Here is a 12,574-nt window from a genome sequence, read left to right on the forward strand (position 1 = left end):
AGGAGCTGAGGGGAGCAGGTGTTTGTAGTGCTCCAATCACATTGGATCTTTCAGTATCTTTTTTAATTTTCTCTAAAGCTTAGTCCACTTGGGGACCAAATAGGTGCTCACCATCAAAGGCACTTTCAGCAGGTTCTGCTGAACTTCTGGCTCAAAGCCAGAGATACGGAGCTATGCATGTCTGTGCAGCAGAATATTAGAATGCATCCCTCTGGCAGCGGTAACGGATGTGTCAATGGCACAGAAATTGGTGTTGGATATCAGCTTGCCCTCAGAAAATATCTCCTGACCCCTCTTCCTATGCTCTTCTGGGAGGTATTGGAGGAGTTCCTCCATTTCGTCCCAGTGGGTATAACTATATCTTGCAAGAAGGCCGACAGAATTAGCTATGCACCAGTGGTTGGCCGATTGCGCAGCCACCAGTTTCCCTGCTGAATCTGTGTGTCTGCTTTCCTTTTCAGGTGGCAGGGCATCTCCACTGTCCTGGGAGTTGGATCGCTTACGGCAGTAGTGACTACAAAGAGTTGCGTGGGAGCTCACTGCAATATATTTGTTATCCAACTTAGGGGTCATAAACGTAGCCCAGACAGGGTAATTAAAAAATGCCAGGGATGTGATGTAACATGCCCTTGAGCACGGGGAGGTACTGAGTGGTGCAGTGAGTGGAGGAGAGTGTTCTGAAGAGGAAGTCCTCCTCCAAGCACTCTGTGTGGAGCTTCACCTTATGAAAGGAGGCGTCCCTATCAATGAGTTCCTGAAAAGAACTATCTGGAGGGAAAGGGCGGGCAAAGTAAAAGTTTGGTACTGTCTCTCCTGGCGGGCCTACCTCATAGGAGCCTCATGGGGCATCCTCTGGAAGCGTGTGAAATGTGTTATTCCCCTCTCCCACCCCAACCAGTGTAGAGACCCCTGAGCTGTGATCTCAAGGGGGTTCTCCCTGGAGAAGCAGACGGAAGGGTGAAGGCTGTGGAACAATGGGAGGGCAATGGAGGAGGGGCAATGGTGGTGCATGGGGCTGGTAGCTTTATCTGCTTTTTGCGTTGTTTTATTGGAATCCGAACATCCAAGGCCTCCTTGAAGTACAGCTGAGGTTTTGAGGATGAAGCAGCAGGACACGGAGAGCAGGCAAGGATGCGGTCTGCGTGGGGGTGAATAACCAAGTGATACTGCCTTGAGTCGAGCTGCTCCTGCACCTTATGGAGAATCGGGTCAACTGCGCCAGTGTTGGACTTGCTGGTTGATGCCGAAGCCTTCGACTCTGAGGATACTTTTGGTTTCAGGGCCAAGGTTCCAGGCAGCACCCAAGCAGATGTGTTGAGTGTCAAGGGTCAGCTTGGTGCTGGTGTCGGGGTAGTTGGTGTCGAATCAGTCGGTCTTGAAGGCTTCTTCGGGCCCGAACCAGAGCTGGGCCGTGTGTCCAAAGTGATCTGTCAGTGCTGACCATAACCAAAAGGCAGTGGTGGCCCAAAAGCCTGTATCTGGTGCTCCAAAGTGGCTGAGTGTCCTTTGGCTGAAGGATGCTCATGGTGTGTGCGATGTTGAGGGAGTGCCATATTCATGGACTACTGAGAAAGCAGCAGGTCCTTGATCTCCAGGTTGGAGTCAGAACTTTCTTCAAGGGAGAAAGCTGTATCACCTGCAGCCAACGGTTATGAGTGTTGATCCTCCCTGATGTCCTTGGAACTGAAGAGGTCTGGGGTGTAGGCTCCACTCCTACACAACGCGGTCGTGAAGAGTCTTTATGGAGCAAATGGAGCAAGCAGCAAGTGTAGCAGGTGCCTTGTTGTGTTCCGGCAACAGGCACAAATTGCAGACCTGATGGAGATCGGTCCAAGGATATTTTGTGTGACATCGAAGACAATATCGAAATGGCGTCTTTTCCCACACCGTTGAGCATGGTGGAGAGACGCGACAGAGAGAGGGGAGTAGGCCCCGATAGGGAAGGCCCAGAATGAGGCTCTCGTCGATTAGATGCCGCACGAGCAAAGCAATTAAATGAGGACTTGAGATGGAAAGGAAGGGAGACGCAACTGAAGTGTAACACCAACAGAGTGAAGCAAAAAAGAGCATTGTGATGGTGTTGACCGAGAGCACAGAAGCACACGTCCGAACCTGACGGCGGATTTAACAATGGATTTGATGACCATGCACACTATCGCCAAGAGGAGTCACACCACCTCGTGACTCAAAAGGCTTCCTCGAAGAAAAACAATTTGCACACATCCGGGTCCAACACTAGATGGCAGGAATATGCACAGCATTTGTATCTACAGCCACACATGCCTCAAACAAAATGTATTCTATGATCGAGAAGAGCAGAAGTCATTATAAAGGGAAGCAGGATAAACTACACGCCAAATGGTATAAAAGTAAATTAACTGGGGCTAGATCCTCCTACCTCATCAATACATACAAAAGGAATTGTTTTGATTGATACACAGATCAGGGACTCATTGGGGTAGAAGCATACATTTGTATTGGCACCATTTTAGCTGATTTTAATTTTTTACTAGTGCTTACAGATTCAAATTCCAGTACAGGATCTATCTGCTACCTCTGACACAGTATATTAGTGTGGCCTCCTGAATAGGTCTGTGTTGGGGCAAATCTCTGGTACTGAACTTATTTCTTGCTGTTTTGGAGCAAGTTCTACATTTTTAAGCCTGGTAGCTTTCTGGCCGGCCAACTATGCTCCACATTGTGGAGTTTTCCAAGGAACCTCTTTCACTGCCAAAATGGTTTAACACTTATGTTAGACAATGCTTATGCAGATGACACTCTGTTTCTAATTCATCTCGACCATAATATTTCAAACCGACTCTGTTCAATTTTAGGATAGGATCAGGAAACACTCTTTTGTATCTGTACTCAAATTTATTTTTATTGCTACATGTCACTTGGGTGAAACAGGGCTGTATGGAAGGAGGAACAATTGGGTATGTAGTTCCTAAACTTCAGAATGATTTAGCTACCCAGCTCCGTAGAACAGAAACACACTCACCCGTCTGAAAGGTTTTGAAAAGCAACTTTATTCTGTTAGCTTCCTGCTTTTCACTGGTGTCACTTGTTGAAGTGATTAGAGGCCCTTAAGCTGCTAAAGAACCTAGTCCCCTCTTGAATCCTGCACAATCACCAACGTTGGCAGAGTTTCTTTGTATGGAACACAGGCCATATACATAAAAAATGAAAGTCATTTACAATGCAAAAGACACTGTGTGGTCTATGCCAGCAGAAAGGGAAAGGGGGTGACACTGAAGTTAGAAGCCCTTAAGGTACACTTCAAGTATTCACTACAGGTTAGGAATTGCAAAATTAACATTTACATATAATTTTACTGCTGGTTAGGTTGCTACAAAGTACATAAAATTCTCTTACGCTGTGTTGACTCTCAATCTCTTCATGTTTCTGTTGTAAAGCCTGAGATGCACGGATTGAATCTCCTATTCCCCACTGGCTTCTCAGTGGCTCAGATCCAGGTCCTTCAAGCCAGTTCACAACCTGCAAAATATATTCAAAAGTATAAAAATGCAAATATGAACGCCAAAGGGCATACTCTCAAGGGAAACGTTTCTGATGGCATTTAGCAAATGTAAACAAAACACATTTTATTAGAATGGGATGCCCAAGGGGCTGCAACTATTTTTAAACAGCATTAAATTATGTTACAAATGAGACATTGTCTTTACATGCGTTCAGGAGATGATGGTATTCATTAACCTTCCGTCACCTAGGGCCAGATGTAGGAAACTCCCAAATTGCGACTTGCAATTTGCGAGTCCCTGCAACTCGCAAATTGCAAGTCGCAATTTGGGATGCAGAAAGGTGTCTAAGACACCTTCTGCGAGTCGCTATGGGGTCGCAAAGACCCACCTCATTATTATTAATGAGGTGGGTCGCAATTTGCGACCCCATAGCGACTCAGGGCACTCACGGGGATGGAGGCCTGCTGGGAACAGCAGACCTCCATGTCCGTGACTCCTTAAAGGAAAACGAGCTGCACTTTGAAAAAAAAAACGAAACCTTTTGTTTCGGTACTTTTCAGGGCAGGTAGTGGTTCATTGGACCACTGCCTGCTCTGAAAAATTATTATTAGGTCCAGTCACAAAGGGTCTCAAAGCGTTTGCGAGTGGGTTACCATCCACTTCAAGTGGATGGTAACTGCGAGTCCATTTGCGACCGCTTTTGCGGTCGCAAATGGAATTGCATACCACTGCGACTCGCAAATAGGAAGGGAACACCCCTTCCTATTTGCGACTCGGAAATGCATTTTGCGAGTCGGTTCCGACTCGCAAAATGCATTTCTACATACCAGATGGGGTTTAGCGGCTCGCAAACGGCGTTTTTCGCCGCTTGCGAGTCGCTAAACCTTTCCTACATCTGGCCCTTAATCCCTAGAAGCTGGTAAGGTGCAACAGACAGACAGACAGATCTTAATGTTCCTTTCATATCTGCGACAATAAATGAGTTATGGAAATCATACATTTCTTGCTACCAGACTTTGCTTTCACTTTGTGACACTAATCCCATGAACTGTGACCCAAGTATCAGTATTGCCCCTCAACCAGCAAGGCATAGCTAGCAGCTAGACATTAACAGCACATTCTAAATGAATCAACTCCGTAAAAATGTGGTATTTAACGATTTAGCATCTTGTTTTCTTAGACAACTGTATAACAGTAAACTATTTCAAAATACAGATCTTATTTTTAGCGTTTTAAAAAACGTTATGACCTCAAAGTCTTTAATACTGAAGTAAGCTAGTTATGAAAAGTATCAAAGGACATTTAAATGGCCCAGTGTCTAGGAGTGGCACATCATCCACTGAAAAAAAGATCAAGAAAGAATGTTTAACCTCTCTGAGAAAATGATCCGCCCACCAGCATCACAGATGATTTATTTTATTTTTTATTTTTATGTTTTCTTGACCTAGGCAAAAGCTGTGCTTTTCACCAATTGCAGCCACCTATTTCTTAATCTGAACTGCATATAAAAATACAGTGCTACTAAACAGATGCCTTGTTCTAGGAAGGAGGCAGCAAATATGGATAGGTGCCTTCAGAGCATTCTCAATTATCTGACATTGAAATGTGACAAAAACATGGATCTCATCAAAAGCTCTACAATGAAATTAGGTCACCTCTTGCAACCATAAACCAGTCAGGCATCAGCAGGATTTGCTCTCTTCCAAAGGTATTTTAGATTAACTTAAAACCATATTAGCTCTTAAAAAGGGCTCTAAGCCTGACGAGGTGTATAAAGTCACCCTTGCAAATAATGCACCCAATCATAACAATCTGAACTGCCTAAAAAGCATAACACATAATTAATTATAAATAATCAATCCCTTGGATCCTCATATGTAGTCATCTTTCTACAAAAAGATAAATCATAAATACGTTAACCAATTTCCAGTCTTCCTTTTATCCAACAAACTGTGAACTCAATATTACTTTTATTCAAATTAAATAATGCCTCTCACACAATCGTGCTTCCACTCACTACACAGTAAATGACTAGACGTCCATGAAGACCTAGCACAAGCTGATAACTCCCCATGGAGTATTCTCAACCTAAGTGAAGTTTCTTTCTCATTAGATCAAATGTAATTTGTCCAAATAAGTCAGTTCAGCACCAAGTTTGCCTTTCAATTGCAGCTGCTGAGGATGATGTGCCTCAAAAGTAGCTGTCTTTTACTACTCCCCCTTAACTCCTTCCATCCAAGAGACAGTCAGGCCTACTGTCCTTGCTTATACTATAGACTGTGGCACCTTGCCTTACCACTAGTGAGTGCAGGTAGGTGCGTGTGAGCCACTGAAAGCTAAAGCTTGAAGCCTGGCTCAGCTCAAGGTCCTTTTGGAACATCGAGCCCATGATGAGCAGAGCTTCAAAGCGGCCTCTGCTTCCCTTCATACACCCAGGACGTGGTGCATGTTCAGAGGAACCAACTATGAAACTCGGGAACCAGGTTCAAGACTTTGGCGTCAGCTCCACATCGTGTGATCCTGGGCAAATCACTTAATCTCTCCATGCCTATAAACAATGCATGTGACCTTGTGTAATGTAAAAGGTACTCATCTAAAGCACTCCCAATACCTTTGGGAAGACAAATAAATACCCATTTACTAGCTGATTTGTATAGCGTGAGACCAGAAAACCTGGATAAATCGTGGCTTCCCTGCTTAAATTGTAAGACCTTAGGCAAATACTTTATTTCACCAAAACTTCTTCCTTCATTATCACATACGAAGGCATTTTCGCAAATGTGAACTCAGACTACCAATTGTACAAAACGATCTCTTTTTATAAGCACTTCTCAGTGTAGTGCTATAATGTGCCCTAATGTCAACGCTTCCAACAGTTAAAGAAATACACTATTCTGAACTTTGGAGAGACTATCATATTTACGTTATTTGTGGTTGAATTTACACAACAGATAGCTTTAGTGCTCGGCTCATGTACGGACTCTATGATTCGAGCAAGACCTTTGGCTCGGATCTGGCTCAGCTCTCCCTGTTAATTGGTTGGCTCACTCCTCCTCTCGGTGCTGGCAGTGGGTGGGTTGTATGCGCAATGGAATGGGAATGGGGGCTGTTCCTCAGTAGTACAGGTACCTCTTTTGGAAGGTGTAATCATGCGATCAGCTTCTGGGAAATGCAAAATTCACCCAGCTGTCACACCTTGTACGGGTTTTTGTGTTACAGAAAACCAGGAAGGAGCTGACGCGGATACGGTGGTTGAAGGTAAGCAGTAAAAGAAACAACTTTGCAGTTTTATTGCATGGTAATTGTGTTTATATAGTGCTTGCTGCCCCCTGGCAAGGCGAAGTGTACAGGGAAAACAACCGAGCATCCGGACTTCGGTGTGCAACTACAAAAGATGACATGCATGCCATAATCAAGTGTGCTCCTCTCACAAATTTGAGTTGTTTACTAAAAAGCCTACGGGTGTCCCAGGGAATGCACCTGTTACAAATGTTTGTTAACTATGCCTGTAACTGTTTGAAATCCAGATGATGTCGACTCAACCATACATCCTTTCTATGGTCAACTAATGGAGTGATATTTAGCAGAGTATTATTAGCACCTACACAGGGCTATGAAAGGGAGAAACAGATTTATGCATCATTGAAATGAAAGGTATAACTTTCATGGTGTCCTTTAAGGCACTATATCAATAGGCCCTCGCTGCAGGGAGTCCATTGCTAAAGATGAGACCGTCTTACTTGGGGTTAGATAAGCCAACCACTCAAAATGTGGCCATTTGGACAAAAAGGTAGCTAGCATTATTCACTTGATAAGTAGAAAAAAAAAGTACGCAGTGCTGGCCTGAGGCCTGGCGGGACTGGACTCATTAACCACGCATTCTTTCTGGGCCTGCTATCCTGGACATGAGACTCCACAAAGCGACTGCTTTCTCCACTTCCCTCGTGCACAATGCTGTCAATTAACATTACCAATCATTGTGTGGTTTTAAAATAAAGCCCCACACTGATTGGTCATGTGAGTTCTTTCATGTGTCCCTGCGCTGTCTTGCACCTGCAGGCCTCGACAAGTACAGGCCAGGCTATAGTGCCCAGACCCAATCCAGGCTTTGCTTTCAATTTTTTAATAATTAAAACTGCATGAGAGCAAAGCAAGGACTGGTTTAGACAGGTGAACCCTGTGCTCCATAGGAGACCGGAGAGACTGTGATGTGTCCCCCCACTCCCTTTTAAAGAGCTGGTTTAAGTCCTGAAGTGTGCAATTTAGGTTGGCCAGCCTGACATGCACACTAGACTTCAGTTGATGGTGTCTGTCGCATTGCCAGTCATCTGGATTGGCCATTTCATTGCACCATTAAGTACAGAGCGAGCAGTCAGGGAGCAGGGTATAGTCACTGAACAGCACACAAGTCAGAATTAATTTGTAAATTATGCACACTAGCGCAAGGAAGGGGGGACTACCCTCCAACAACCTAGAGAAGTAGCCTTCCCTAGTTATAGTTCAAAGTACAGTACTGATCACTAAGGCCCTTTTTAGATGGTTAAACGAAAGCCACTCCACAAAACAGGTGGTGGGAGAGAAGCAAGGAATCTGAAATAGCGCACCAAATGCAAGACTCTTGTTCTTTGATGTATACTTCTAACCACAGATTCCTCATCTTAGAATAGATACCATAGCAGTTACACGCCAAACTGGAGGGTCTCTGGAGTGGAATGAGTCCAAAATGTCTTGATGAACCAAGCAGGGAAGTGTCCTTCCCGCCGGACCTGGTTATAATGGCAGTAGTGTTTCATTAACAGATGCACTGACGCCCACATCATAGCTTGGCTGATGTCAAGGACAGGCATTACTTGAGACAATATTGAGGTAGCAGCCTTAAGCCTGTTGGGATGGGCTTTCTTACCTTCCGGGAGCTGCATCTAGGCCAATGCATAGCAGATTTTAATGTAGAGTACTTTCCATCTCGAGGAAGTCCTCTTCTGCACATCCTTCTGTAGGAAGTTGGCTCTTTATATAGTACACCAATATAAGGTATACTGTGCAAAGAGACCAGGGGTTCCCTTACTAGTGAACAGGGGGTTTGCTCTAGCAATCCCAAGGTGCTCTCTTTGGCGGTAGTGTGGTTGAGCAGCCTTAGGCTTATCTGAGAGGAGAGTCAGACATTTGCTGCATGCACACAGTCAATAAATGATACACTCAACTCAATAAGGAGATCCATGCCAATTTATAAAAATAACACTTATCTTTATATAATTTTAGGCACCAAGATCATCACGAGCAGGTAAGTAAGTTTCAACTTATGAGTTTTTACAGGCTTGAAAAATCAACATTGTGCAATTTCTGAAGTGGTAATGGCATATACTGCATACGGATACTTTACAGCAACTTATAGGACCAACATTCTGGAGTTAAGGTAAGTATAGGGCAAGGTCCAAGGCAGCACCAAAAGGTCACTTCGGGAGGCACTGGGGTTCTGGGTGCAGAGATGATTTTTAACATTGGGTGCCCTATTATTATCCGATAAGAAAGATGCTTGGACTGGGAGACCAGTCCGGCTAAACCAACAAGGGGGCTCAGGTCTCACAATGCTGGGGGACGTAGGACACCTTTGGTCCTCTTCTCCTCGGGCCGGCACAAACAGGTGCAGAGGTGTCCTGAGTCAACAGGTTTTTGTCACCGGGACACTCGCAGTAGAAGGAGGCCTGCACAAAAAGTATGCAGGCAGCATCGGGACATCCAGAGGTGGCAAACCTAAAGTGGGGTTTGTCTCTGGAAGGTCAGGGGACCACGCTGGCACCATTGGTCCACTTCAACTCGGGATAAGTTTTGGCTGACCAGAGTCCCAACAATTCTTCTGGGTTGCCCACAGTATGCAGGGGAGCAGCTCTGTTTGTTGAAGGCTGGCAGTCCTCCCAGGCTTTTGGTGGCACAGGCTGTTGCAGGATAAGTTGTCTTTGGTGCAAATTCGGACAGCAGACCAAGTCAGCTGCTGGTTTTCTGTTTTTGCGATTCTTCAGGGGCCGTCTTCTTCTCTCAGGTCCTCAGGATCTGATTTTCTGGTGAGAGGGGCTCCCCTAAATACTGAATTTAGGGATGCTAGGGGAGTGTAGGTTAGTAGCCAATCAGCTACTTACCCCCTGGGTCACTATGCTCCCTTTGTGACCACTTCCTGTGGTAAGAGGGTATAACAATGTCCCAGACTTCCTAGTTCAGCCATCACCAACTTGGCAGACTTTTAAATTTCGTGTCCACATTAGGCAGCTCCCCTTAGGGGTGGACACATCTTTCTGACTATTAGTTTTCCGACCTGTCCAGGTGCCAAATGGGTCCTGGGTCAAGGGGGGGTTGCCATCTCCTCTGAGGGAATCCAGATCTGCATACCAAGGGCGGTGGGCTCTTTGAAACCCCCTGCCTTGTAATGCAGATTTGCAGATCATCCTGTTGGGAGGGGTGTGTTAACACCCCTGGCAAGTGCAGGCTTTGATCCTGACTGCCCAAGAGCGGAGGCTCTCAACCTTGCGGGTCAGAAACATGTCTTTGGGTGGGCAAGCTGGCTAAACTATTCGGTCAGTACACCAGCAGTTGGTAGGTTTTTCAGGGGGCACCTCTAAGGTGCATGTATTAATAAATCCATCACTGATCAGTGAGAGTTTATAAATATGAGATGTTTGATACCAAACATTCCTAGTTTCATTGAAGCCATCATGTAGCTGGGGAACTCGTACTGACCAGTGTCCAGCACATTTACTTAAAATGGTTTCCCTGATCACTTGCTATGTGTAAGAATCGACAAAGACAAAGCAGGGTCATATCTGCTCTCTGAGATATGTCCACACATGTAATATAATGCATCCTGCCTTCGGGCTGGGAGGGCTCTGTAGGGGTGACTTACGTATATTGTATTCAGTGTTAGTGGGCATGGCACACAGACTGTGTGCCATGTCTTGTTTTCACTTTTAGCTGCACTAAGGCACGCAGCCTACAATGGCAGTCTGCAAGAGTTAGGTGAGGGGTCCCTGAGGGTGGCAAAATACATGCTGCAGCCCTTGGAGACACTTTTTGGTAACCATGCCCTAGGCACCTGGAGTACCATTTACTAGAGACTTGGGGTGCAAAAGGTATTGCCAATTAGGGAACAATTGCACAGTTTTAGGGAAACGGATCTGGCATGGGGGACCTGGTTAGCAGGAAACCAGTGCACTTTCTGTCAAAATTGCTTTGAACGCCAGGCAAAAAGTGTGGGGAGGGGGGAAACACATCAAAAAGGGGCACTTTCCTACATGTTCACCTTATTGTAGTTCACTCACTCAACGAACTGACACATTCAAAATCAAGAAGATGGTCTTTTAGGTCAGGAGACAGCGAGTAGCTTTGCATCAACTCAAATGGAATACACATGAGGAATGTCAAGACCAAGTTAAGGTTCCACTCTGACATGACAAATGGCTTGCAGGGGTGGGGGAGAGGATAGGGGGGAATGTGTGTCAAACAAATCTCAACACTGTATGTGATTTGAACAAAAACGGTTGGTCCAGAATATGTAGAAAGATCAAAAGGACTGCAAATAACATTTTACAGCGCTCACTACTAGGCCTTGCTTGACTAAAGACAAAACAAAAAGGCATCCAACAGCTTTGCTTGTAAGTAGTTTGTGTCCCGGGCACTACACCAGGTTGCAAATTTGTCCCAATGCCCAACGCATATGGATTTCTTGGAGGAGCGCCTAGCTTTGAGGATGACATTTCCGTCCTCAGGCAGCAAACTGAATACAGTCAATTACCAAAACTAAATCTCCATGCATGGAGAAGTACATTTCTGAGATTTTGGTTGAAGACCCTGCCCTGTTGCTGAGACAGGAGGTCCTTGTAAACTGGTAGCATGATCGGACAGCATTCTTGCGGGAACTCCAATTTGCATAATAGTTTACACTGTAAGCCTGCAATTATAGTGAAACAATCTAGCCAGGATTCCTGCTACTAGCGGAAGAGGCCCTGCGCCATTCTCAGGATGTAATAGCCACTCATGATCTGCCAGGCGACTCCTTCAGCATCTGGCATGGTTGACAAGGAGGATGCACAACACTGCAAGGTAAAAATGCCTCAGCCATCCTTCAACTGGATCCCAGAGCAAGCATGAAATATTGAGATCATGGCCTGATTGTACTGGACTTGTTGCTGGGGAGTAAAAACCCTGAACTCCACCATATACAGGACTGTGCAATTAATTGATACCAATGAGTTCGAATCAGGTGGGACTTCGCCTCATTTATGGTGAAACTCAACGATGTTAAAATGCCTGCTGTCAACTGGATATGTCTCACGACTGACTGTGGCGAGCCACCATCAGTACCCAGCCATCGATGTATGGAAACAACACAACTTCTGGCATAGAAATTTGAGCCAATATGAGCATTTTGAATCTGTCCTGCTATAGGCAGCCATTCAGTAGATGAAGGTCAAAGGTGGGCATGAGCCCCCCCACCCCCCTTTACTGGGAGGAAGAGGAAATAGCAGGAGTAACAACCTCTATCCTTATCCAAGTCTGGTACCCTGTTCTTTGGCAAATCTGAAAACCAACAGGTGTACCTCCTTGTAACAGGATGGGCAGGTGCTATCCAGAAAGATCTGTCCATGATAGGTGCGACTTTTTGAATAATATGTGAGATGTGAAGGGTGAAGGATCGACAACTTGGAAGAAAGTGCTGGATCTAGCCTTCCTCTAAGTGGTCCTGCTCACCTCAGGGTGAACTAAAGCAGTTTGTTCTCTGGGAAGGAGGAGTTTTAAGACTTGTGCTCCTGCTGCTCCACAGGTTGCCTACTAGATCCACACCTGCAGCCAGAAATAGCTGAGCTGTCAGTTGCATCACAGCTTTGGAGGCTGTCTCTGTCTAAATAATAATCCCCCCAGATCAGCCCCAGGATGTTCCAAAACTGGTGCATAATTTGTTTGGCAGGGGTCAACAGCCCTACGGAATATGGGTTAGCTCTACAGTCTTTAAAGTATTCCCAAGCAGAGTCTGCCTTCTCACCGAAGAGGCATGACCCAACAAACAGCATGTCCGTCAGCGAAGCCTGCACATCACCAGAGAACCC

At 45.4% G+C, this 12,574-nt stretch overlaps 1 protein-coding gene across 3 annotated transcripts in view; it reads right to left on the reverse strand.

Annotated features, from left to right (window-relative positions):
• SESTD1 (SEC14 and spectrin domain containing 1) overlaps positions 1-12,574 on the reverse strand; it is a 355,047-nt gene that overhangs the window by 198,331 nt on the left and 144,142 nt on the right. For all 3 annotated transcript variants that reach the window (XM_069225441.1, XM_069225439.1, XM_069225440.1), the window contains one exon: positions 3,376-3,498. In XM_069225441.1, the coding sequence (XP_069081542.1) occupies positions 3,376-3,498 (123 nt within the window). The remainder of the gene's footprint in view (positions 1-3,375; positions 3,499-12,574) is intronic.

The sequence above is a fragment of the Pleurodeles waltl genome, chromosome 3_1 (genome assembly GCF_031143425.1).
Source record: "Pleurodeles waltl isolate 20211129_DDA chromosome 3_1, aPleWal1.hap1.20221129, whole genome shotgun sequence".
Taxonomy (NCBI): domain Eukaryota; kingdom Metazoa; phylum Chordata; class Amphibia; order Caudata; family Salamandridae; genus Pleurodeles; species Pleurodeles waltl.